Here is a 27,418-nt window from a genome sequence, read left to right on the forward strand (position 1 = left end):
TGTAATTATTTTATCACTTGAAGGTAATTGGTTAGAAAGCACAAGAAAGACAACCACTTTCCACTCGCGGAATACGAACTCACGACCTCAGAGTTTCGCGTCCGGTGCTTTACCAACTGAGCTACGGCGTCGGCTGTCCAGTCTTCTGCTCTAGGGGGTACTTATATGGAGCGTAACCTAAACTTGAGAGTGTTAACTAGAGCCACCGTTGTCCACAGCGGCGGACGTAGTACAGAGGGCAAAACACATGCCTAGAACAACCAAACTGCGTGTTCCGGAGCTCCCAAAGCCGCTGCGACCAAGAAGGCAAAAAATGACGATGAAATTCTATGAGTTTCACTGCACATGTTTACATCCAGACCATTTCTAACCAAATCTTATCTCTAGTTATCGCGTGTTACGCCCGAAACACGCTCAGAGCGTGTTCTAGACATGCGTTTTGCCCTCTGTACGTCCTGTATTACTGCGAGGGTCACGTGAAACGTGGTCGAATGGTGAGGGCGGAATCTGCGCGAAAATCCTCTTATGCTCCCTATAAAGATAGTGATTTTTTGAACCGGGAAAATTGTCTTGATTACGTTCAACCTCCAGACGGACGCCATAAAACGCCAACTCTGCCCCGCAAAAGAGGTCACTGCAGCATTACTTCAAACTAGTCATACGCCTGTGCAAATATATTTCCGCTTCGATCAATTCACTTCAGATACATCAAATAAGTTGCTTAGAAAAAACTGATTCAAGTGCCATTTTCTCGTTTTTAATACAATATCTATTCAGCCGAAAATTTCCGAGGGCATGACATGAAAAAAAAAAAAAAGAGAAACGAGGTTGCACTGTGCTCGTAGGACCTTGAACTATCGCTACGCAGGACCAGGACGAGCTCACTGGAATCACAGGGAGTGAGATGGTCTGCAGAGCAGGAGATCGTCACTGGCGTACAACACTGAGGCTGTTCTCCCTGGCGCCAGCCTAGCGCCCAGTCAGTACTGCGGGTCGGTCTCTGTCGCCGCTAGTTTTCTCTGTTTCTCACACTGCCGAGTCCTGCAGTTTTTCCGTGGCTTCATCGTCCACCACAATCACTTCGCTGAGCTCGGAACCATTCTTCCCGAAGCAGATGTGGTCGACCAACGCGCTGGTGAAGCAGTCACCCAAGCAGTTGTTCACTGTCCTCGCGCGGTCTCTGCAAACAGAAAAGAAAAAAAAAAGACGAGCCCATTTTGATCAGATAAGAGTGTCACTAATTCGAATTATGCGTCTAGCCTAAAAGCTTCTCAAGTTTGCTACGATAGCTCCAGGGTAAATTACATCGTCGTTGGCGTCGAATGTCGTACGCAAAAACTTCAGTGTTTAAATACTGGCATCTAAAAATGTTAAACGTTGGCCGCAGAAAAGCGCTATCGAAAATGAATCCCGCATGTTTGTGTCGTGAAGATGGCTGTTATCGATACGTGGGTCTTGTAGCGCGCGTACTCAAAGGGATCAGGGGGAGGGATTGACTATTAGTGCCTCATTCTGATATTTATTTTTTTAGTAACTAATATTCACAGAAGGAAATATTGTTTTTTTTTATCATAGACAAGTAAATTAGAGGGGCCTCTGATGTATTGGCATTGCGTAACGGCTTGTTCCAAATCGTCGTTTCGCTCCATCTATATTTTTTAATTTAATTTAATTTATTTATTTCTATAAACGATTCGGGGAAGTGAGGCAGAAAGCTGCGGCAGCAGCCTGACAAGTCTTCGTCCCATTCAAGGCAGCAGCAGTGCACGTCGTACTACCCGACACACATTAATTCGAAAAAATAGTGTGTACAAAAAAATAAAATAGGATGTACAACTTGTACAGTACAAAATAATACACAAACTATTCACCTCCGATTCTCAGAAGTTGCGGAAATTGCAGTGGTTAATCTTGTTCTTTTTATTTTATATTCTTCTGCTCGCACTCTACCTGGAATTTTATCGTTTTGCGCAATAAAAAGCACCCACATGGTCTCACTCTGGTTTATTTATTTAATTTTTTTTGAAGGGGATGAACCTCAGAAGCGCTATTTGTTTATCTTTTTTAGAGACAAAGCAGTAACTTCAAGCGCGGTGAAGAGATATGGCTGGTACTACAAAAGAAGCTCACAAGTTATCAGTCGACTAGCCTAGTATCTTCAATGAAATTAATATAGACTGTAAAATTTACTTTAGCCCAGACATGCGAAAGTCGGGCTAATTTGTCTTACACGGTTCGACAGACAAAGAAACTCGACGAAAACCGACGCGGACACAAGAACTTATGCACACGCAGCGTCAAATTCAAACTTTTTTTAATTCTAGAAAGCCAACTGCCCCTGCACGCAGTGATTCAGAAGTGAAAGAAAAAGTAAAAGTTCATTAATTCGAAAAGTAGAGACAGTAGTACGATTCGGTTTTCGCGAAAATCCACAGAAAAACGTCGGAAATTGTTTTAAGAATGAATTTTTTTTTGCAAGCATGAGGGCAGTTGACACTGAAAGGTAGCGGTGGTTAAGACTTTCATTTGTGACAGCAATTGGTATACAGTGCGCTACAGCGCCGCCTTTCCAGTGACAAATGGGGCAATAAAAGTTTTCGCAGAAAACAAATTCAGTTTTTCTGTGAAGCTCTGAGAAAACCGCATCGCGCTATTGTCTCTACTTTGTAATTATTGAATTTCTCCATTTTTTTTTACTTTTGGATCACCTTGCATATTAAGCTCGACTCAAGAGAGAGGATCGAGCAAGGTGTGATAACAGCATGGCGCGATGCACAGATAAAACGGTGGGTGATAAACATGAGTAGGCAACGAAATCTTGACAAAATAATCTTGACAAAATTTATCTACTTCAAAAGAAAGCGATAAGGTGCATATTCCAGTTTAGTTTCAACCAGCATACTAACCAGTACTTTGACGATGCATGTATTATGAAAATTTTTGACATCTACAGTTTTCAACTGCTTTCGAGGTATAAGAAGGAGCTACTTCGTCATATTGATTATCTGGGGACATTGGCCTGCCTAACGCCGAGCGAGAAGCTGTATAACACATGACAATACTCCCCGTGGCAGACTAAAATTCCAAGAACAAACTACGGATTACAAATGATTGCCTTCCAGCTGCCTAAACACCTAAACACGTTACATCATAAAAATATTGACATAATTAGTACACCGATCCGTGACCTTTCTAAGCATTTCCTGTGTTTCAACAATTAGTCTGGTTTTATAATCTTTTCATTTTTCCTTTTTATTCAATGTTTGCATCAAAAGTTTGTAGTACTATTTTTGTTATTGTGATACTGTTGCACAATATGTATTCTTTGTTCCCCTGATGCCTTTGTATATGTAGGGGCCGAGGGCTCGTCAAGCCTTGCTGGCTTTTTTCCTCGGCCCTTTTCATCGTTGTTATGAATAAATCTCTATTATTATTATTATTATTGAATTGAATTGAATTGAATTGGCTTTTTATTTGCAGGAAACAATACAGATGAATCCCTGCGGGTGGCGTAAGGCTAAAGGCTTGGAAGCCTGACGAGGCCTTAGCCCCCTCACATCAGTTACAGCCTGCAGCAGCAGACACACATTTTCTGAATTTAAGCATGTACGCGGTTGCAATAGGATAACATGTTCACGCTTTTCAGTTACAACACAATGAATACGAGAAATACACAGTACAATGCAGCAATATAACTAAAGTGCAGTTCAAGAGTTTTGAGCAGGAATGACGGTACATAGGCATCAATGTACACATGAAAAGAAACTAAGCCATAACTTGCGTACGTTGCGTACAAACTGCAAGTTTCTAATAACACAATTGAACACAATAACACAATTATTATTATTATTATTATTATTATTATTATTATTATTATTATTATTATTATTATTATTATTATTATTATTATTAAATACAAAACACTAAGTAAAAAAAAGCAAAATGCGCAGCCAACACGAGGATTTCACATCGTCGAAAAAGAGCATGAAATCTTTAATTTTTTTTATTGGCATTACATCGAAGCATCTGATACATCTCTTGGTTTCCGCTTGTTTCGCTGCGTTCTCATTTTTAATTATCTGCCCCTCCTCCGAGCCGGCTACATGTTTTGTGCATGGGGCCTATAATAGCGGACTGTAAGTTTATCATTCTTGACTGTTATATTAGCGTACTGTGGCCTTGTGGTAGAGCATCCGCCTCGCATTCGGGAGGTGCTGGGTTCGATCCCCAGTGCCGCCGGGTACCCACCGGTTTCTTTAATGGGTACAAGATTTCCCCTGGCCTGGTGCTCGGCTCTTCTAGGGTGAAATGCTTGGGAAAAGGGTCTTAGACGATGAACGATGGCGTGAACGATGTATCCCTTTACCATCGTTTGCCGTATTTCTTGCTACACGCTGTATATATGGTTATCGTTATGGTGATTAAGCTTCCTTATTTCTCTGTCTGGATCTGTGGCCGGGCCATGCTCCTGCGGTGCCTGCGGCCGAGGGTGTTGGGGCGCACACCTTCTCTGTCGGACATTTAATGTTTGTTCTTTCTCTCTCTACTGCAGTGTGCACTCTTCATCTGAGATCGTCGATCGTGTTTCGCGGTTTGTTTTTCTCTTTTCTTTTCGCTCTGTGCCGTGCATCTCTCCGTTCACTCCCGCATATCATCCTTTGCTTTTGCTGCGTACCACGACTTCTTCAATCCTCGCTCTCGCGTTGTGCTATATATTGTGTGTTTCAGCGAGCCGTTTCTAAAATTATTAACTACAGGAAGTTCAAAACAGAGATAAAATCTTTCGTGGAACACATTGTGAAACAAACTGCCAGCCGCGGCTGATGTCAGTTGCTATAGAAATCATCCTGACATGATTGATAATAGGCTTAAATACAGAAGCTGGCTATTCAATTAACGCAGCGTGGTGATATGTTCCAATGGGGAGTTTAAAGCCATGGACAAGACGGTCCGATATCATTTTTTGAAGTGAAGGAAAAGTCAGCTTTTATAGCTCTGCATCGCGAGAAAATATGGCGCTTTTTTCCACACAATATCGAAACTGAGCATCTGAGGTGCGCAGGAAGTTCCTTGGTCAACAACAACTACGAAGGATACCCTTTTACGCTTTTCCCTCCTTCCTCTTGCGCGACATAACGTCATAAGACTTATCATTGGCACAACCATCGCTGACAACAGCAGCTGCACGTTTTCGATGTCTTACAGGCCGTTAACTTCCTCCTAACGCGCAACACCGGCCGGGGTGAGTGCCTCGCTCCGCGACAGATAGGCGCTGTGTACTCACAGGAGCCACTCGACCGTGAAGAGGAGACTGATGTCGCTGACCGGCGCCCCGATCACCGACAGGGCCATCACCATGAGGAAAAGCGCCGAGCTGGGCACAGATGAGGTCGCCACACTGACAGCCGTCGCCGTGATTCTGCACCAGAAAAATCGGGAAGGGGAACCGCTGTAAAGCTTTTGCCCTCACTTCACCTCAGGGAAGGAAGAAAGGTTGCTGGTTCATTTTTTAATGGAACGTTACCATTGCCTCATCGCCGAGCTGACTTCTCAATAGCACCTCTTCATTGTGTTTATTGTCCCTCATTACTGCAATGCTTAAACCGGCTCAGTATCAGGAAGATGATCATGAAGCCATTATAAGGCCGTCAAGACTCATTGCGTGAAAAGCTATAGCCTGGTCACACAGAGATAGACGGAACATGTCGCATGGGCGAGGCTGTTACATAGACCGGGAGTACTCACATGACCGCGAAGTACTCTCCCGACGTCAGGGCGATGTCGTTGAGCTGCGCGATGAAGATGCTGCACACAGTGATGAAGAGTGCCGTGCCGTTCATGTTTACCGTGACTCCGACGGGCACCACAAACCGCGTCACCCGCTTGTCCAGGCCGCAGTTCTCCTCGAGGCACTTGAACGTCAAGGGCATCACGGGAGCACTGCACGCGCACGGGAAGGCGATGACGTGAGAACAAACGCCGACGTCCCTTAGTGTCCCAGAGAACGTTGTAAGTAGTGAACAAGAAACGTTTGAGGTTCTTGTTGTGTAAGTATAGGCGAACGCCATTATGCTACGTTAACAAGTGTGATGGGGGTGCTGATGCCCGGAGGGAGGGGGATCGGGGTGTAACCATAGACTTTCTCAATATTACCTGGAGGCGCCATTATAGCAATATTAAGGGCGCTTGAGGCAATTCAGATAAGTGGCGCTTCGATAGTTCTTACACGATGCATGGAGAGGCGCAGTAATGTCAGGAAGACGAGGTTACGTGCTTGATTCGGCTATTTTTGGGCCTAAAACTCGGATTCAGCCGTGACGATGCGATTTTTCTCGAGGAAAATCTCGACGAAATGGTATGAAAGTTTTCACGTCAGCCTAACACCGAACATTCAGTTGCATTAAATTTACTGAAGAAGTGAAAAACGCACTAATAAAGTAATTTATTCAGCGCACATGTGGAGGGCATCGCGGCGCAGCTTCGAGGCTAAATCAACGTTTTCAGCTCAACGCAAGCCAAGCCAAGGCAAGCCAAATGAAGCCTTATTTTGCCGGCATTCCCGCGGTGATTGAACTGCTATCTATGAAATCCGCAAAGCCGGTTGCGACATTTTTCTCTTTAGGAAATTTGAGGAGCCCGTTCGGGGCATACCGAACTCGGAAAATGCGACTAGCAGTGTTACTGCACTAATAAATGTTGTATTTTATTAATAGGCTCTTCTAATCACAAAGAGACCACTCACACCGGGAACGGAGCTTTTATAAGCTACAAAAGACCAAAAACAAAATACAGGTGTCGCCATCACCGGCCAATTTCGCAAGTAAAACGACCTCGTCGACACGGAATTTTTGTGCGGATCTCTGAGGCTACGCTGCTCCTCCCTTCACTTCCAAACGCTGGCAATCCGTCCTTTTCCGTTAGGACGTCACGAGTTTGAATCGACCAAGGGGAAATTTGTGAAATCATTTTTTTTTCTCTGCAATAAATGCGTTTTTTTTTGTAGCCGGACAAACTTCAACACAGCCAGAAACAGCCAGATAATCAATTTTCACTTTCAACAATAACTGGATGCAACTGTCCTAAATGCCATTTTAAAATGCACTTCATTGCCCTCGATTTAGCTACGTTCTCTCCGTAGACTGGACTTTATGAACAGAATGCCACGCACCTGGCGGCCGTGACGAAAGCGCAGAGTCCCACGTATGCCAGCTCTCCGAGGAAGCGGAAAGGGTTCTTGCGCGTCACCGCGAAGTACAGCACGCACTCGACCACAAAGAGCTCGACGGCCAGACCGGAAAGCATGGTAACGACGAGCAGGGCCATCTGCTGGAACAGCGTCACGATGCTCCCAACGGACAGGATGCGTTCGCAGAGAAGGCTCATCACTCCTATGGGCGTCATCCTGCGTGTAAAGAAGGTAAGAATTAATTAAACATCTACACTCTAAACACGAACACGACTATATAGGGGTAAAAAAGAAGTAAGCTTTGTCTAGCGCTTTCTATTTGCTTATTCCCTTTTTACTCTTTTATGCTTATAGTATAGGGCTGGATTAACGTATTTTCCTGATTCGTTGGCACCTAGATGGTCTTCTCTTCTTTCACAGGGTCGAACTGGTTGCGCACCTGGCTCAGGCGAGTCACGAACAGTCGTAAGAGCCGAAATCTAGGCTACATAAAGAGAGAGGATGGGTAGACACAGACCAGTGCTGCCAACCTCCAGAGCCGCTTCTCCCCAAATTTGCAACAAAAAATTCTCTAGATTTCCCTAGATACGAAAAATAGTGTTCAGTTGTATATTGTAAAATTGTATATTTATCATGCAGCTACCCTATTACCAGACGTTGGTAAACAAATTAGCTGTAAATTTGAAATGAAGGATGTAAAATGAAGAACTTCTAAATGAAGCTACAAGATAAACCGTAGCGCTCTTTGGAAATTACAAATTAAAAGCTCTCTATCGTGCATGTCTTTTTTTTTTTTCACTGTACGCAAGATATTAGTAAACATGCACCGGCATGTGGAATTAGTAACACGTTCTGCTGGGCGAGTTGGTTCATCTTGGTAAAGTAAAAGCTTTTAGCGCAAAACGACTAAGAAAGGACGGGGACAGAACAGCGCTCCTTTGTGTCTGTGTTCTGTCCCCGTCCTTTCTTAGTCGTTTAGCGCTAAAAGCTTTTACTTTACCATGTGGAATTAACTGAATTTTTTTCCCTCATGTCGTGTCGGTTTAGACTTCAGCCGAAGGATACCATGTACAAAATGCCTGGAGGTCGCTTGAGGAGTGTACGGAAACTGGGATATAAAAGCTGCTTGTTCATTTGCTGCGATTGCTCTAGAGGGTGGCTGACATAACAGTTTGAGTCAATTAAAACAATGAAGCAGTGTATGTCTCTTGTGACCTCAACTCACTTTGTTCGTCGTGATGGAACTGGAAATTATGGTTTATGATTTTGTACGGTCTAACGTCCCAAAGCGACCCAGGCTAGCGAGATGAAATAGTGAAGGGCTCCGGAAATTTCGACCACCTGGGGTTCTTTAACATGCACTCACATTTCGCAGTACACGGGCCTCTAGAATTTCGCCTCCATCGAAATTCGACCGCCGTGGCCGGGATCGGAGCCTCGTCTTTCGGGTCAGCAGCCGCGCGCCATAACCACTGAGCAACCGCGGTGGGTGAACTGGGAATTTTTCCCTTACTTAGACTTGCTCAGATTTCCAACACGGCGCTCCTTTATAAAAAAAAGGAAAATGGCGCCCTTGTTCTTTCCTAGTTATCAAAACAAACATGCAGATATGCTTACTAAATAGGAATTTCACGTCGTGCAGCGAGCTCCAAATACAGCGTGAGGAAGTGGTGCGCGTGTTAGACGGTGGCGCGCCATATCACATCAGCGGGTGCCACTGGCCACGTCAGGGACCATACATGTCCGACTACGTCCGTGTAAAGGCTGGTTCACATGCGTGCAAGCGACTGAAAATTGAGCAGCGCAACGCTGCGAAACATTTGTAACTTTTTGGAACATCGCCGGTCTGACTGCTGGAGCCGCCGCGATGGCACTAAACAGCTGTTGCGCTGCCGCAACAAAGCGTTTTCACCTCCATATGAAACAGGCTTTACTCGAGCGCGCGGCGGTGTTGTGCGGGCCTCCATCAGTTGTAGAGAAAAAACAACGAAAAGCTTGTACTGTCTTCACAATTTGAGGTACAAAAAAATAAATCTTCGAGCAAATGAATTTCCCTAGATTAGTAGTAGTAGGAGACCTTTATTCGCCCATAATTTACAGGCCGAGCATGTCGACCGCCTGGGCGACCAGAAGTCGCTGTTCTTCCTCCCCTTCAGCGCCAAGCCTTACAAAAAATCCCTTTTCCGCTAAACGACGTCCAAATTCCTTAGATCTAGGGAAAAATCCCTAGGGTTGGCAGCACTGACACAGACTAATATGAGCTATCGATGAACAAGCAAGGTGTGGGGTCCTTGATTTCGGTGCAAAAGTTTCGACAAGAATTTTGTCAAATCAAGGAAGATTGTCTTAGACGAAGTCATGTGCGTAACAGAGTCCTCCAAATTAGCTTGACTGCTTAACTTTTGCGCGAAAAAGATCTTACGAACTGAAGTTGTATACGAAGCAGAAGAGCGTGAAAGCTGAAATTAATTGATTTCGAGGGAACAGAAAAAAAACATGCAAATGCAACCTTAATTAAGTGACATCTCATGCATGAGATCTCATTTTCTCCTTGCATTCGTAAGGTTGTCACATGAATTTTTTTTTTTACTTTTTTAATCGCGGCGTTAAGCAGCAGTGTCCACATCAGCAAACTAAAGAAAGCAAGCAGAAGAAACTATTCTGCGGTCTTCTGTCGGTGCACCATATATTTTTATTTTAATTATCTTTTGTAGTTTTGAAATCACGTCTGCGAGCCAAGGCTTCCTAAGCCACAGTGCCACAAAAGACGCAGAAACTGTTCTTTTTTTTAATCTTAAGGACTGTGCGCTTGCTTACTAAAGGGAGATGGAAGATTGTACAGCAACTCGTCAGTCCCCATGTCCAACATCCTCGTACAAAAATTTTGAAAACTGAAAAATTGTAAGATAGCGTTATAAAAATATTGATGGTAATGGCCCATTCTTTTGGTATGTAGCAAAAATCATTCTTTTAAAGTGTTTCCTTCGCTCTCATCGAGCAGTTAAGACTGCCATAGAAAGTCAATGGGGAACGCTTTTGATGACAGCAAAAACGTTAATAGGAAAAAAATGGAAGACTGCCATTGGGGGATCTGCGGATATTTTGATTATTAGAGTGAAATATTACGTTATATGAAAAAAATTGAGTTCATAAACGCTTTCCGGCTCAAAAATGCTTTTGTCCAGAATTGTTGGGTATGTTCCGGTCGTCGGCAGACAGACTTGTTTTTGCAGCCAGTTTCATTCTTCCCTACAGGATCTCATTCATCCCTTGTTGAGAGGACTGATATTTATTTACCGAAATAGGCTAGAATTTATTCAAATATATTTCTAAAACAATGCAAAAGCGCCCTGATTCGCTTCTACGTGGTCCAGATAAGCAAGACATGCCACGTACCACATGACTAGGAAGACAATTTTCATAACGGCGACGTCTAGCCCCGAGAAAAACTGCTTCAGGACTTCGACAGGCTTGCCAAGTGTTCCCAACGCTCCACCGAACACGATGCAGAATACGATCAAGCCTGGAAAAGTAGAAAAAGAAAAAAATCCTTCTCAGCTAAGCTGTGGTTACGAGAGAGGCGCGATTACATGCTCTGCTGAATGCTTTGTATGATCAGTTCAGTGACCTCACAGTAAAGAATACTCGTTAATACCGGTCAGGAAATCTGGTTCAGTTCACCGCAGTACAGATACTTTCACTGAGAACCACGTGTCTAAATGCTCGAAAAAATGTTGGTGTAGTGAGCAACTGGCGAAAGTCAAGGCATGTTCCGATGTTAAATTATTTATCGAAAAACACAGACTTTACCATAAGCTACCCTGTGGTCTGTGTTTGAGCAGAAATTGACCAGTGGTTTGAGCAGGAGGAACGCAAAGGCGTCCGACTCACTTCTGCTTGGTCCAGATAAGCAAGACATGCAACGTACCACATGACTAGGAAGACAATTTTCATAACGGCGACGTTCAGCCCCGTACAACCCGGAGAGATAAATGCGGAAGGCCTTTAGACGCCGGTGGGGCTTTTGAGAATGAGGTTGCTTCCCCTCCACGCAATGCTAGCAGGAATAGCTCCCCCAAGTCTCATTTTTGCATAGATAGTTCTTTGGGAGGCTCTATATATTGCACGTAGGCATGATGTCCGAGTAATTTTCTCAGACAATTTCATTTTTGCTGAGTCAATCGTCGTTTAGCGTCTCCCCCTGCTCTCCTACAAGTGAAGAGGCGGAGGGGGTGAAGGAACGGTTGCCAGGCGGATGGTGGAGAGAAGGAAATCCCTTTAAACACCACCTAGAATGTTTGGCATGTGGAGGCGTCACGCCGCCGACGTCGACACCGTGAAGTTTTCGCCTTCATGGTGTCTGTAGTGCTATCGCAGTAAAATATTATGAGGGCAGTAAATTATTGTTATGCGAGGACTATGCGCAAGCATTAGTTCTTTTTGCTTTTAACTGCTTCTCTTATACTTCCTATCTTCTTTTCATATTTTCCCCACTTTGCCACCTGCCAATCGTGGTAGGTGGCTCTTCCATGTATCAACCGTGCCAGGTGGCAACTGTACACAGCACTATGCCGAGCGCTGGCGGCCATCTTTCTTTCACGATGAGGTCAACCACATTCCAGACACTTGTTCCTCTTACCTACAAGTGGAGAGAGAGGGACTGCTCTTTCCTCAGCTTGCTACTTGCTCACCGTGGCAGGTGGTAGGAGGCAAGTGTATCCAACGCTAAACCTCCGGACCACCTTCACGGTACAGCTTGTAATGCGAACACATTTAAAAAAATGGTAGCCAGTAACTATCTACACTCGAATCTCGTTATAACGAAACGGTTTATAACGAAATAATGAATATAACGAAGGATTGACGATTTCCCCTGGAAGTTGGTGAATACGGGCTATAACGAAGCTATGGCTATAACGAAGTAATCGCCGGGCCCCTTAAACTTTCTTATAACGAGGTTCAACCTTAGTGGGATAGCTAGCAGGATTCAATAGAAGTTCTGAACATTTAAAGACAAAAAATATGTGTGACAATTTTCGTAACTGTTATTGGTGACCAGAGGGGATATATACACCGAGACATGCAAGACTGTCGATTACTTAAATATAGTTCTTATTTTTTTACAAACTTAACCAAAGTATTCGCAATTTTATGAAGTTTCTTTTATGCGAAGCATATTACTAGAGCTACACTACAGCCCGTCGAGCGCGGCGTTGGAGCTACCATTGACCTTTAGCGTGACCTCGTGACACCACGTGACAACATGACGTCACAGCAGAGGAGAGATGGGCTGCCGGCTCGCGCGGTCGGCCGCGGCGGTGGAGGCTCCACATCAGAGGCGCGGCGGCTGACCACGTGACAACATGCCGTCACAGCAGAGGAGAGATGGGCTGCCGGCTCGCGCGGTCGGCCGCGGCGGTGGAGGCTCCACATCAGAGGCGCTGCAGCTGACCACGTGACGCTACAGCAGCGGTATAAAGCTGAGCTTGCCTCGCTCTCCGGGCACTTACGAGGCGGCCAGGTGTTGGGATGCCGCCTAGAAGCAGGGCTGATTTGAACGAGAAGCGAAAGCTGTTGTAGCCGGTGCTGGGCAGCGGTTGTACACTCTGCATTGAATTCACCGATGATCCCGTATATAGCTGCCACGGCAATCCTTGCTACACTTCTAGTGGTTGTATTAAAATGACCAAGTATTCAACCAAGGAAAGCCATGTATTACCAAGCCTAGCCATCAATATGCTTCGCATCTGACTAGGCTTAACCTTAGCTAAGCCGCAGCCAATTTTATGCATGGGCACCACAGGGATCCCCTGTTAATGCGATGTACCAAGCCCACTGGGCTGCCCTTGTGGGTCCCGCCCGATGCCAAGTTGCAAACCCCGCACATATCCCACGTCTGGTCCCCATGGGCGGGGGGCCCGCAATTCTGAGCCCGATTTCCGCTACTGGGGCTGATTCCACAACGCCTGCATGACAGCTTAGCTTAGGTTTCCACTGAGTGAAATTTTTGCTCGTAATCAACAAAAGCTATAGATAGGGGTCACTTTTTCCTCTCTAAGCAGCACGTGCTGACTTACCTAACGAGTTTGTGCCTGTCCTTCGTGACCAGTTTCTCTTCAAGATTTCTTTCGGAGGCTCGCCGCTGATGGAGAGGTTTTTCTTCTCGTACGATGTATACCCCTACAGCGAATGGAAAATGCTTATTAATAGATGAAATTTAGTACGAACTGCATTTTTGCGATTTAATTAGGAGTAAAAATAAATAAAAGTAAATAAATATGACAAATAGAAGAGAAGAAAAAAGGATGTGTTAAACGACCCTCCTCTTTTATAAGAAGGCAATGAAAGATTCGAGTGGTAATGAAAGAGTGGCAATGAAAGATTCGAGTGGCAGATGACAGATATACTGCAACCTATGGAGACAGAAACTCATTGTCAACAAATAATAATTGCTTTAAATTTTTGGCTCTTTACGTGGTGAGAGCGTAATGCCTTTCTACAGAGCGCGATGCACAATATCAATCGTAAATAATACCCGATAAGATTGCAGTTACTGCCACATTTTTATGAGAAATTCAGCTATCATACGAATCTTTATTTTTCGTTGGTTGTTATTGTAAAGCGATATAAAGGGCAAACATTTTATTCATAGATCTTGGTAACACGCGTGACGATACAAATGAATACTAACGCCAGTTTCTTATTTTAAATGAGAGGTTCTGAGGAAAATAAAATATTTCCATTTCATTGGAACTAGCGTGGTAGAGTTACCATCTCACGAGAAAAACAAAATGCGCTTCTCGGTCCACATGGCTACGGCAGTTCGTGCACACTTTCACGTGTCTTCGCATACCCCGAGTGCAACTCGTGCGTAGTGGTCATTTTCATTTGGTTTGCCGGAACCAAAAAATTTACAACGTCTAAGATACTGCTTAAGACGCAATATTCAGAAAAAAGCGCTCACTCCGGTGCAGTTCGTGCTGCTCTTAGACATCTTGAGCGGGTATTTATCCGTTAGCAGACGTTTAGCATGCAGCGACTCCTCACATGTTGCGCCATCTGGCGGCAACGTTCGGAGTGATCGAAACCTTCCGCCTCACGCGTGGCTGGATTTTTTCATTAGCAACCGATCCCATCCGCACTTCTACATCGCAGCTGAACGATTGTCCAAGATAAACGCAGCTCATCGCAGCTGGGCTTCCTATTACAGCTTTTGCTATAAGCGCATGCGTGAATAAAGACCCCGCTTTGTTGCTGGTTCCCGTATCAAACCGCGTATGAAGCATGAAATAGTTTTAGCTTCCATTCTAGGCAAATTAAAGCGAAGATCACCCGAATTTGAAGCCGTACAAGAAGACACACATGAAGACAAAAACGAGAGCGCACTTAACCGATTAATACGAAACTTTCTGGTGCGAATGGCATCCAGCAGAAGAAAACTTTAGTCTCTAGCGGGATAGAATCAGTGCCGGCGTAAACAGCCACGACGGCCACGTTTAGATGCAGGCGGAACGCAAAAGTTGCCTGTGTGCTGTACAATGTCGGTGCCTGTTAAATAACCCTAGGTGGACAGCAATAGCTATAACTCCATAGTTTACAGCGCCGTAACGCAGCGCCGCAGCTGGTGCTCAGCGGTCTCGCACAATTATTATACGGATCAGAAGAATGGCCTGAGGGGCCTTCTTTATTATACGGATGTTTACACGAGTACCAAATATTCGTTGAATATTCGTTGGTTCATTTTCGATTCGGATCTACTACTGTTCGGTTTGGATTCGTTTGGTTTTTAGCTTCGTTACTCGTATTCGGTCAGGTTTGAAAAAGTACTGTTTGCACAGCCCTATTGTTTTGCCGTTACTGTTTTTTTTCTGCATGAATATATTTTCTAGTATACATCCAGCGTCTTTGGCCGCCGGTATACGTTAAAGACCGTTTGTGCAGTTATGAGAGAAGCCAACAGTAGTAATTTGTAACTAATATCACGCCATATAACACACAATTCTGCTAGAAAAAATGAAAATCGTTCACATTTTTACACTCTGTATCACAGATGATACGCAAAGCATTAGACCGTAATGGCGCACGGGCAGTTGACAAAAAAGTGCCTTAGACAACGTTAACTCTCTTGGTCGGGACAACGTGGAGTCAAGGACCGATTTTATCCTGTGGTCTAAGTTTCTTTCATGTCTTCCTATTTTCATTTGCGCTGCAATTTTTCGTGATGAATTAACGTCTACCCCAGACGGAGATATTAATTGACCCATTTTACCAGACATTTCACCAAAGAGAAGCCGATAAGAAGTTGAGAGGAAAGCGTGTACCGCTGAAAAATCGGTGGGCACCCGGAGACAACCGAGATTAAAAAAAAAAGAAGAGTACGCAGAGTATGCCGTGTTTCTGAGAAATAAAGTCAGGATTATCCCACAGTGTCTCTTGTCTCTGCTATCCTATTTTCGCTGTTGCTTGTAACGTTATCAGCACTTCACCGCTCTCACATAAAATTGTTTGTGCAGCTTATTATTCAAATCACAAATCAAAATTTAACTAACTGCATCTGCTGTTATTTTTTCAAATCTACTTTATTTTTCCCCTCATCGCATTAAGTGCCTGAAACATTAAAATGCTTGTCTTTCGTCGGATATTTTTATAGAGGGCCCCGTTATATTACTTTAACGACGTTGGTGTAACCAAGAGATAGAAAACTGTACCCGAATGTTTCTTATTACCAGACGCACTAAAAAAATGCCGAGGAAAGATGGAAGATGCGTTCCACCTTTTAGCATCACTGATTTTTATTCCACTGTTGTTATTTTGGATCTCATTACTATTTTTATTTAAGGATTCGTGCATCTCTAATAAAAAGAGGCGAAACAAAATCATTTCCCCGACTCCCGCTTCAGTGACACTAGACGTAGTGTTCACTTTCGTCAATAAACAACGTCAGCTCATTGCCGATACTGATGTGTCTTCAAGAAAATCTTGCGGCCATGTAGTACCACAGTAACACTTACATTTGTTGTTACAGTCACCTATGATCGCAACATACATACTGTTGAGAAGACAAATACTCACGGATTCAACACAGGCTTCCACCAGATTCTCTGGAAATGCATTCCTGAAAAAGAACAACAAAAAGAGCAAGAAAACTTAAAGTCAGCGTCGGTCGGTGAATATTCACTTAGACATCGAAAAAATATCTCGACGTCACTCCGACATTCGTTTCCATCCATAGCTCGTTCGAAAAATAAAACGATGGCCTTGTATCAAAGCTACGAGCAGACGCAGCTTCTACCGCCAACTAGCTTTTGTGGTGGGACAGCGAGGCAGTTTGCAGCACGCATTCCTGAACATGCATTAATGTTTATCAGCCGCTTCCCGCCTGCCTGTGAATAAGTCTGCAAGATGTCATTACATCTACTTGGTCCAAAGAACTTCGGGACTTAGAATGTGAAGGGCGAGGGTGCGATGGTTTTATAGTGGCAGCGGTGCGGTAACAAGCCCAAGCCAGGATGGGAGTTCACAATGTAATGATAAACCTGGAATTTAGTAGGCACCTTAACAGACGTAAACGAGCAAATGCATCGCGGCTGTGGAGGGTTTACAGCCCTGCTTTAACGCGGTGCACTGAACCGGCCGTCAATTATGAGGGGCTTTAACCAGGCAGTGAATCTCCTGAAGACTTGCGGTGGCCGCGTTGTGGCAAGCCGCAGTAAAAATTCTGTTCCCCGAGAGGAGTAATGACAACCGGGAAGGCCAGATTTTTATAAGGAATGATTGGATGGCGTCTGCTAGAGAGTGCCTTGAGTTTGTTATAATAATTAGGCTTTTCCGGCCGGCTGGACGCCTCTTCTCTAAGTCTTATCATAGTGTTGTTGACTCACTGCAACAGGATAAAACGGTGCCCAGTTTTGTTTTTTTTTGTTTTTATTGCCTTGTAAAACACCTGTATCAAGATGCAGCACATTTTGCAGTAGCGACCTCATGTTCCATAAAGTTGAAGAGAGCTAGTGCATGAAAATGTGCAACTAAATTTCTCAAAAAGATTTCGCTCATCATGGCGACTGTTTGTGACCTCAACGCATCTGTTGTTCAAACATATTTGAGTAATTACTTAAAAGTGATAAAATGAATAAAACGTATGTAACCCCTCCATAGTATGGCTTTAAAAATTAAATAGGCGGCATTGAACAGACTGGTTTCGACTACTGTAAGGTTGAAAGCCCTAGCTAGCTGTGAGCTTCCTGTAATGTGAGTTCTTCGAATGTTCTGAAGTAGGTCAATTGTTTCCATCTTGCGTCTAAACTTAGTTCGGAAAAATTCTAGATAAGATAAAATAAGATGGAAGATTGAATTTCTTTTTATTTTATCTCGTTGCGCGTTTTACACATCTCCGCTTTCTATTAGTTTAGGTAAAGTTTCTGAGGTAAGCGTATGTATCTGAAAGCAGAGTCAAGACTACAGTTTTTAAGGTAAACTTAGGAAGTACGATACCTTTGTTGCTACACATGACTTTGCATGGCAAGCAAGAACCACTTTGTTTTGCCCTTAGTCCTGACGGCTTCAGCGACATTATGTGAGGGGTTTCAATGTCTGCGTCCAGTGGGCATGCCAAATGCATGAAATATACTGTTCACCCCAACTTGACACTCAAGATAGAAATGCGCTGGAAAGAGATGGTATGCGTCCCAGAGTCACCTGATAAGGTCCAAGAAAGTGTCCATAAGCTGCGGGTTGGCCTTGACTTCGTCCTGAATGTCGAGCCCTGACTTGAGCTCGGGGCTGCCCGGATGGATGGTGGTCACGAAGCACAGACCAATCAACGCCGACACAAAGCTGGTGCTAATGAAGATGGAAAACGTCAGCAGAGCCATCTTGCCCTTGGCCTTGCCGCTCAGGTTAGCGCTTCCTGAGTAATGACAAAGGAGAGAACGAAAGCTTACCCTGCACAGTAGTCACAGCAGCGGCAGCAAAACAAAAGAAAGCATTTTTTTTTTCACGCAAATGATCTTATTTGGCGCTTAAAGCGCGGACTAACATGTGCAGAGCTATCGCAAAGCGAGTTGGACCAGAGCGCCTTCGATAAAACAACAAAATAACAGGTTTTCGCTGGTCAGACTGATATATGTCGTATCTGGAGTTGATTCTCGCTTCTCGTGCGGCTACTAATCTCATTACTTCGCTCGAAATGTCATGTAAGCACAGAGACTCTATAGGTATGGCCGTCGTGTCTGTTGATTCTTAAACAATTCCTCGAGCCCACCCTTCCCTCCACAGCCTGTCTTCATTCTCATCGTGGCAGGCACTGCTCTAAAACATGAGCAAAAATATGTTTGATGTCGCTAGTCTAGGTAAGTTCAGCAATTATAAAAATGGGTAGTTTGAGTACTCCGGAGTAGACTGCAGTGACCAGAACTTTATCCTGCAAAGATAAGACGCTCAGTTAGTTTTAAACCTAAGTAAACTTCAGCCGCATTGTCGCAGACGGCAATGCAAGTGCCGATTGCAGAGTGAAACTGCTGTCCACTTCTGTTGAAAATGTTGCACAGTGCTCACCCTCCATGTGACATGTATGTGGTCACTAGTCACAAGCGACTTCGCCACTACGTTCCCTACTTCGCCTCTGCTTTACCTGTAACGATGCTGGCGATCATCATCGGCAGAACGAGCATGCGCAGGCATCGCATGAACACGTCGCCGGGCATGCCGAGGAGCACGATGGTCTCCTGGCTCGGGTTCGCCTGGCGCAGGCCCAAACCCAGCACCACACCGGCGATGACACCGCCTAGCGTCAAGAGCAGGAAGAATTGCTTTCTGGCGAACTTTCGCAGCTTGACACCAAATGGCACTTTCTTGAGGTCTTCGCAGCACTCTTCCAGCTGCCTGATTGCTTCTTTCTGCGTCTGCCAAGTAGAGATAGAGAAGATGGCGTCATAGAGTGAGTACAACCACCTGATCACGACCAGGCAATGTTCATAACTATGATTAGTGTAATTCAAACAATCTGGATTGAGAGAAACAGAACATGCACAGCTGTACGTATGAAGGAATCTTTCCACACGAGCAAGAAGTCGAAGGAGACGCAGTTATTGCTACGTGAAAAGCCAAGGGATTCGTATCTTCCTCCGATGAAATAAACATCTGCACTGTGAGAAAATTGAGATCTCCTAACATTTCTCCTTCCTCCGGAGCAAAAAAAAAAGAAAAAAGCGATAATCTCGCTGCAAGCTGTGCCCCTTCCTTCCCTGGAACTCGAACACACAGGGCCATATGGGCCAGGCCTGCCTGGGTCGAACATGAGCAGATAATATGAAAACAACAATAACAACAACAAAAAACAACGCTCACTGCCCATCTCCGACTACATGCTTTTAGGTTTTGTTCCTAGATGAAGTCACAATGTTTTTCATTTCTTACATGGAGCGGCATTCAAGGCAGTGGCGTAGCCAGAAATTTTGTTCGGGCGGGGGGGGGGGGGCTCATGTTACATTGCGGCCTCCTCATAAAATTTGTGGAGGGATCAAAGGCAGGAATAATAACTACATTGCCATTGACAATACCATTGTGTATTAGATAACGCTGCGCACTATCTAGACAAGTGAAATATGCATTTTTTAAATAAAAGAAAGTATTCATATGTCTTAAAAATCTTGGCAGACATAGCTGGTACCAATGCTTCAATGTTTTTGCGTATTTAATAAGTAAACAAAATATCACACAAAGTCTAGAACTATATCAGTCTTAAACCAGCAAAGCAGTGCATGCCGCTGATATGAAAAACGTAAAGGCCATGAAATTAGAGGACAAATATTTTAATGAATCTTTGTCCTTTAAGAACCTTTACTTTTTTAAACATATGCAACGGCCGGGAAAAAATTTCAACGCCGGTGTCCTTGGTTCCAGTGTACTGCGCAGCAGCAGCTGTCACCGGTCATGTGTTGCGAGTAATTGCACCGAAATTTTAGTGGCTATAACGAGCACGTGTATAAACAAGGAGTTCTGCAAATATGCGTTAGAAGTGCGAAGATAAAATGGAGTCTTAGAAATGCGAAGATACAACTTGATAAAGGACAAAAAAGTGTCAATGGAAACAAAGTCACTGTATGTATGCAGAAAACCTTGCAACACGATATTGTATGTCTTCATTAAATCAATGTATCTAAGCAAAAGTCACTCTATATAATGCGTCAAACAAGGCGAAAAAACATCTTGCGCAATCCAGATAGTGAGCTTTACACACGGAAAGAAAGACGATCCAGGCAAAAACTGAACTATGATAGCAGAAGTCGCGATATGTACTTAGGCCATGATGCGGTCGCGACAGCACCATATGGTTAGAATAATAGAGGAACAATGCAGAAATAAATACGAAAGTACGTAATTTTTAACCGTCTGCACGGCCAAAAATTATTTTGCACCCATAATTACAAAGAAAAAGTAAAAGCAGTTAGCTAAAAAGGAAAGAGAAGGACAAACGAATGCCACGAATGATGCCGCAAGTTGAAATAACCAATATCCGAGTGTGTATGTTGGGAAACGCCACGTGGGCAGGGCTTTCAATAAGCAAGGTCAATCAAGATCGGTTATTGATGTCCTCATAATATTCGTATTCGCATGGTAATTTTGATCATGATGCTAACTGGTGCTTGCGTTACGTGACTCCATGTGCATGGGCGTCGCCACGAAATCCAGCCCGAATTAGCAATGTTCGCGCCAAAATGTCTTTTCTAGTCTGAAAAAGACATTGTAAGTGACAAAATCCAGAATTACTGCTGGCGCCGGTGGTTGTTTTGGTCAGCGGTGCGTGACAGTTCGAAAAAATAAGCCTGCATATGAAAAAATGCATATATAAAAAAAATGCATATGAAAAAATGTTGCACCTTATTTTTGTTGCTGCTCAACTAGAGGTGCATACTCATTCGCTCTGAAGCATCACCTAAAGATCGCACGAGATCGCGCAACGGGCAGCTATGCTGAGCGATGCTCTACCTCTCAAGAACAAAAAGTAAAAGAGCGACTACCTGGCCGTCCTGCGCAGATTGGTTAGCCGGAACCGGCGGTGCACATGGGCTACTCCATAGACAGAGGCTCTGGGAAATACTTGAGATTGTTATCAAATCCAATTTTTTTTGCTGGAATGTTGTGTCCCCTTGCCAAAAGGTCACACTGCGTTTTTCAGTTACTTCGTAAACATGTTATGCTACGCCGGCATTTTTACGCATTCATCTAAAGCTGCGTTGTTGCGCGTTATTCCAGGTTGCTCCCAGAGTTGGCAACAGGTCGAGAAAAGACTCTGCCCTACATATATGAGCATAGGATAAGCTTTCGGGCTAGACGGGGTTGCATCGTTTATAGCAGCGCGTAGCAGCACGAGGACAGAGCACAGAGAGACGCGAAGACAAACAAGCGCGCGCACGTGTGGTTTTGTGCTTGCGTGTGCGTGTGTTTGCGTGCGGCTGTGTGCGTGCGTGAGTGAGTATGTGTGTTTCTGTGCTCTGTGGCAGTGATGCTACGCGAGCTGTGTGTAAGTCTTTCCTCCCTGTCTCCTCTCTCTCTCTCTCTAGCACGCGCGCGCGTGCGCGCACGCACGCACGCACGCACGCACACACACACACACACACACACACACACACACACGCGCGCACACACACACACACACACACACACACACACACACACACACACACACACACACACACACACACACACACACACACACACACACACACACACACACACACACACACACACACACAAGCGCGCGCGCGCGCGCGCACGCACACACACATGAGTTAAAGCTCATGGCACATGCCCTCAACTCGAAAAGCACAATGATCCAAAAGCACAAATGTAAGCTTAAAAACTATATGAAAAAAACGGAAATCTGGCAAAGGACGTAATGAAACTGTGAAAAGCAAGTGATTCTTTTTTACGTGTTTCTGAAACAAGCATGCACGCTTTCCATATAAAATCACTGCGAAGCATTTGAGGTAAATTTATAATTTAGTTATCTGATACTTTTCAATAACACATCGGTTGGGGCTAGTTGGTGCGTGATATCATTAAGCTGAAGGATGAGCGCAAACGCAAGACAATCTATAATGAGGAGACAGGGACCAGTTGTGCTCACTTTTCTTTTAAGAATACTAATACTTTTCCGTTCACCGTCTTGTGCCTACTGGGCTCATGATAATGTTTTTCCAGTCCATCACTACAAAGATGTACCCTAGTCAGCTCAGCTGTTATAAATAGTGCCTGCAGTTTGTTCTGCCGCTCCGCGCACGTGCGCGTTTGTATTTGTATGAGAGTGAGAGCCAATCAAAGTGATTCACTTTGGAAAACACAGTCAGGTGTAAGGGTGATTATTAGCTCTGACTCGTCTGCAGATCCCTTGTACAACAAATTACACTCATAAAAATGAAGACACAGCAGCAAAAAGAAATACAGAGAGAGGAATTTTGTCGAGACAAGTTCTACGTAGGCGCAATCGTCTTATCTCGAGTCAACAAACTCTTACCAACAGCAATGAAGTAAATGCCGTAGGGGCAACGCCTGTTTAGGCCCATCACTTTTAGGAAGAGCAGAGGCACGCGAGAGCACGCCGTTGTATCAGCGGGACAGTGCAACGGGTTTATTGTCTCGAGTGCACGGTGTCACTGCGCTGTCAACAGTGTCACTTCAGTAACAAAATGCGGTCTCTTAGCAGAATGGATTAAGCGTTTCTCCCGGGCAGATGAATGGAACAACGTTTCGCACTTGCATCATTGATTCGGAGGTTAGAAGAGATAACTGCACAAAAAAGAAGAAAAAAGAAAGAAAGAAAGAACATGCATAGTGTTACGGGATTGGAGAAACGCAGGAAGGGCAAGGCCGAGAACAAAAGAAGAAGAAGTTGAGAGTGGTGTGCCCCGTTGGACGCTGATTCCCGCTCGCTGATCCAACCTCTCGCCGCTGGCCTGTTGAACCACCTAGAGCACCCCGGCTGTGAAGATTATAGCCGTAACAATAAGGAAAAAAAAAACAGTAGATGCGCTTAATTGCCGTAATTCAGTGACAATGATTTAGCTTAAGTCTTGTCCTTGCTTTGAATGTCTTCTCTTCTACTTCTCACCTTCTCTTCATTTTTTTTAAATGTAATTTGACACCTATTTCGTTGCTCATTAAAGGTTCTTTGCTCAACTTTTCCATGCTCTTTGCTGAGTCATTGGAAGTCATTTTCATCTTTGTTGAGTCATTCATGGTGATTGTTATAAGGTACCAATTTTACAAACTGATTTTCTTTTGTTTTTACCATGGCAGCCACCTTCCGGCCTCTCTCGTTTCTCCCCTACAAGTGGAGAGGGGTATTTCTCCGCTCCACTTTGCCGCCTGCCAACCGTGCCAAAGTTAGGAATAGAGCAGAATAAAAGGAAGATAAGGGAGTCGGGCTGGGAAATGGTCGCGAAGAAAAGGTGTGCAGCTGGTGCGCATTCAAAATTAAGTTTTTAAAAGGTACGTGCCTTCGAATATGCCCTTACGCTGTGCCTTCAGCCTAGTAGAGGATACTAACCTCTGCAGGTGAATATCTGCAATGTCCTCATGCAAGGTGTTGCGTTGCATGAATTTGCGTACTCGTTTAGAAAAGGCATTTTTGGTAGATCGGTTAACCACTGGTCCTTAGTGAACAAAAGGTTCGTGTAGTATGTCACAGGCTCACAATCAGAAGCGTGAAAAACCAAAGCTGTTCGGTCACTGGGTGTCTCCAACTTTGCATACATGACGTGCGAGCATAAGTGACACGTGCTTCTTGCAAAGCTCTGTCACGACGTAAAAAAATGTTTGCTTGACACGTGGTATTTAGATTCCTGTCTTTAGGTCTTTTTGTTAGGCATTGACCGGTTAAAGTGGCCAGTCTCTCCTGTTTGTGAAAAGCAATGAATTATACATTACTAATGACTTGTAATGCTGTAACCATTTTCGGGTTTGATTACGGGGGGCCCGAATGCTCGGTCGGGCTTCCTGGCTGGTGCAAATGGTGGCCACGAAGGATCACAAACCTCTCAAAGGCCAGCGTCTGGGAGGAGCCGTAAGAGGCAGCTTAATCTCTGACGTCGATACAACTCTGAAGTCTACGTCTGAAGGTACTTACTGCGCACCTATGCGTCCTATGCGTAGTCCTCAAAAGAAGTTTGATTAACTTGTTTGCTGCGTTTGCGTATGGTTTGGTTTGGTTTAATGGGGTTTAACGTCCCAAAGCAACTGAGGCTATGAGGGACGTCGTAGTGAAGGGCTCCGGAAATTTTGACCACCTGGGGTTCTTTAACGTGCACTGACATCGCACAGCACACGGGCCTCTAGAATTTCGCCTTCATCGAAATTCAGCCGCCGCGGCCGGGATCGAACCCGCGTCTTTCGGGCCAGCAGCCCAGTGCCGTAGCCACTGAGCCACCGCGGCGTGTTTGCGTATGGTATTTAGCTACAGGTTTTTGAGTACGGAGTGAAATCAAACCACAGAAATATCTCGGCAGAGAAATTTTGTGTCCATCCCGTATTTCACTGCAGCGCAGACGAGTGTTTCAAGAATGAGAACGGTTTTAACTTAGCACTGCTTTCACCTTAAGGAGAGAATTTTTTTTTTGTAATAGTACAGATCAAGCACTCAGTGAATTTTGCGCCAGGGTGACTAAGGGGTCCTCGTTACTAAACCGTGCCGAAGGCACCCAGGTACTTTAGGAGGAACATGGAGGAAACACTGCCTAAAACATTTTATTTTCTTCTATCTTGTCCGCCCTTCTGCTCCTTTTTTTTCCTTATGAGACGGACGCCACCTTCTGTACGCGGGAATATTTTTTTAAGTCTCTTACAACTGAAAAAAAGAAAACAAACAAGAACTCATTATCTATCACTGAAAGGGAATAATTAAGTGCCGTTGGCGGCCTTGTACTTTTAAAACACACACACACCTATAAATTCCAGACAAGAGCATTTATTTTTAAAGTGAAGTTGCTTAGGAAGTTGCATATCGTAAGTCTACACCTCAGCAATAAACATATTCAGTGATCCCTCTTCTGGATGCTTGTAGTTTTCTTTTAATCTATTGTTAAAAACGTACCCCACTAATTTTGGTTTTGTTTGCTTTATTGGGGTCTAACGTCCCAAGGCAACTCAGGCTATGAGGGACGCTGTAGTGAAGGGCTCCGGAAATTTTGACCACCTGTGGTTCTTTAACGTGCACTGACATCGCGCAACTAAACGGGCCTCTAGAATTTCGCCTCCATCGAAATTCAGCCGCCGCGGCCGGGATCGAACCCGCGTCTTTCGGGTCAGCAGCTGAGCGCCGTAACCACTGAGCCATCGCGGCGGGGCCCCTTTAATTCTACATATCAGTTCTAACTACCCGCTATGAGCACAGGACAAACCTTAAAAGCAAAATTTTACTACACATCGCAGGGTACGATAATTTTAATCAAGTGTTCCCAACAGTAAATGACAGTGTTCCACACTTGCATCGAAATTAAAAGCGACGTCCGAGAAAGCTGGACTTGATTGTGCAGGAACTGGTCATAGGATCCGAGCTGAACGCGCCGACCCAAAATCCTGGCTTCCTTACCGAGTACGTCTTGAAATGAGACGAGAATTTACTTGGTCCTGTTGCTGGTAGTCACGGAGACAGAATTTTTCGCTGTTGAGAGAGCCGCCTCTACTTTCGTGCCGACAGCAGGTTGTAGTATTAACACAGTATTGCGAACATCGGTTAAGTAACGTAGTATAAATTACGTAGCACTGAAGAAATTCCTGTCAGCTCCTGCGTGCGTTTAAGAATGACAGGTTTTCATTAGTGTCCTCATTTATTAGCGAACAGAAATATTTCTATGTGTTTCAATCAATCTGTCAAAATTGTACGCCAATACGAGTTTGGCTCTGCGTTTCTGCACTGCTGCAAGAATGGAAATTGCTCGTTAGAAAGTATATTCATGCGTGAGTTTCCCGCCGGTTGCAAAAGAACCCTTTCTCCTGCCAAATGGCAGAGACAGCAGCGGTGCCATCCTAAAAAGACGCCAAGAAAAGTGCTTCCGGGTGTGCGTACAGCCAACTCGACGAACAGCTATCGTTTACTGCGGCGTACTATCTTGACACACCAACAAGTGCAATAGAGAAAATGTTATGTCTTTCGACATATTTAACAGCGCTTAAAATACTTCAAATCAAATATAACCGAAGCCTCCAACAACCGTTCAAAAATTTTAAATTCTGGAAAGACTCTTGAATTTTAAAGCCGCTTTTCTTTTATCTGAGATTGTATTATTAAGCGTTGACAGTGCGCCGTGCGAATCTTCACTTTCGCATCGGGTCAGTATGACCAGTGCTGACTAGTGTCGTGCTTTTGCTATCTTTCAAGCGTCACGAAGTGTATCGCATAAAAGACGACGTTTCTTTAGAATGGAACAGTCGTACTCAGCGTATACAGATAAGCAAATCCAATGAAGGATAACGAAGGGGAGAGAGCGTATATAAACATGCCAAACTTACGCTATCAGGTTGCCTGGATGGGCCGCCTGCCGACTCGGCACTTGTAGCCACTGCGGGCGCCATGTCTCAGGTGATCGAAAGGACGTCTTCTCTGCAAAAAGCAGATCGGAATCCCGCACTCAGTCTTCCAAAGTGCGGACGCAATACTGGGGCACACGGGGCGAAAGTGTCGACCCTATGAAATCTAAGTGTCACACTATGTGTCACACAACCCTAAGTGTAACACTATGAAATCGATCCGATGACGTCCACGACACACACCACGACGGTGGCAGTCCTTGCCTGTTTCTTCTTCTCCTTGCCGACCGTCTCGACGCTTAGTGCTGGAGTGGTTCTCGAAGGCGTCCGACTTCACAGTCCTTTCCCCTCTACCGTCTCTTCTACGTTTCTTCTTTTTTTAGTCCCTCCCACACAATTCCATGCGTGGAGGTCGCCGAAACAAGACGACGTAAACACAAGCTTATGCGCTGTCGAGTGATTGTCCAACCCGCTTCCTACAGAGATACGCCGCTGTTTGTAGCTTTGGGCAGCTACAGCCAGGTGTCCAGATAAGGGGTCGGCTGTGTAAAGGTCTTCCTCGGGTGTATAGTCTAAACGCTTCGCTGCTGTCCGGGAGGTAAGGCGGCGACGACGCAGGATTTGACGATGGTCCACCGTGTTACTTCTGCCGCGACAAGAGCGCACGGCTTGGGACGAACGAAAACGGCTACCTTTTCGATGCTCTCT

General features: G+C 44.6%; 1 protein-coding gene across 2 annotated transcripts; it reads right to left on the bottom strand.

Annotated features, from left to right (window-relative positions):
• Positions 1-735: 735 nt before the first annotated feature.
• Positions 736-27,418, bottom strand: LOC149343206 (excitatory amino acid transporter 2-like). 2 transcript variants are annotated; one of them, XM_089545747.1, is made up of 11 exons: positions 26,954-27,418; positions 26,693-26,783; positions 18,816-19,086; positions 17,882-18,092; positions 16,259-16,301; positions 13,264-13,366; positions 10,583-10,709; positions 7,169-7,402; positions 5,746-5,940; positions 5,285-5,419; positions 736-1,180 (listed from the first exon to the last, which is right to left on the bottom strand). In XM_089545747.1, exons 2-11 carry the CDS (start codon positions 26,753-26,755, stop codon positions 1,027-1,029), a joined length of 1,536 nt encoding a protein of 511 aa, XP_089401873.1. In that variant the 5' UTR covers positions 26,756-26,783; positions 26,954-27,418; the 3' UTR covers positions 736-1,026. The 2 variants fall into 2 exon arrangements, with proteins under 2 accessions (XP_089401873.1, XP_089401872.1); XM_089545746.1 differs by having other exon boundaries at positions 26,693-27,417.

This window comes from Amblyomma mixtum, chromosome 5 (assembly GCF_055824585.1).
Source record: "Amblyomma mixtum isolate Tamu chromosome 5, ASM5582458v1, whole genome shotgun sequence".
Classification (NCBI taxonomy): domain Eukaryota; kingdom Metazoa; phylum Arthropoda; class Arachnida; order Ixodida; family Ixodidae; genus Amblyomma; species Amblyomma mixtum.

Coding starts and splice junctions, on each gene's coding strand:
- LOC149343206 (XM_089545747.1), bottom strand. CDS start 26,755: ATGGCGCCCGCAGTGGCTACAAGTGCCGAGTCGGCAGGCGGCCCATCC. Junction 19,087..26,692: donor CATCCAGGCAACCTGATAGC/GTAAGTTTGGCA, acceptor TCTACTTGGCAG/ACGCAGAAAGAAGCAATCAG. Junction 18,093..18,815: donor GATCGCCAGCATCGTTACAG/GTAAAGCAGAGG, acceptor GTCATTACTCAG/GAAGCGCTAACCTGAGCGGC.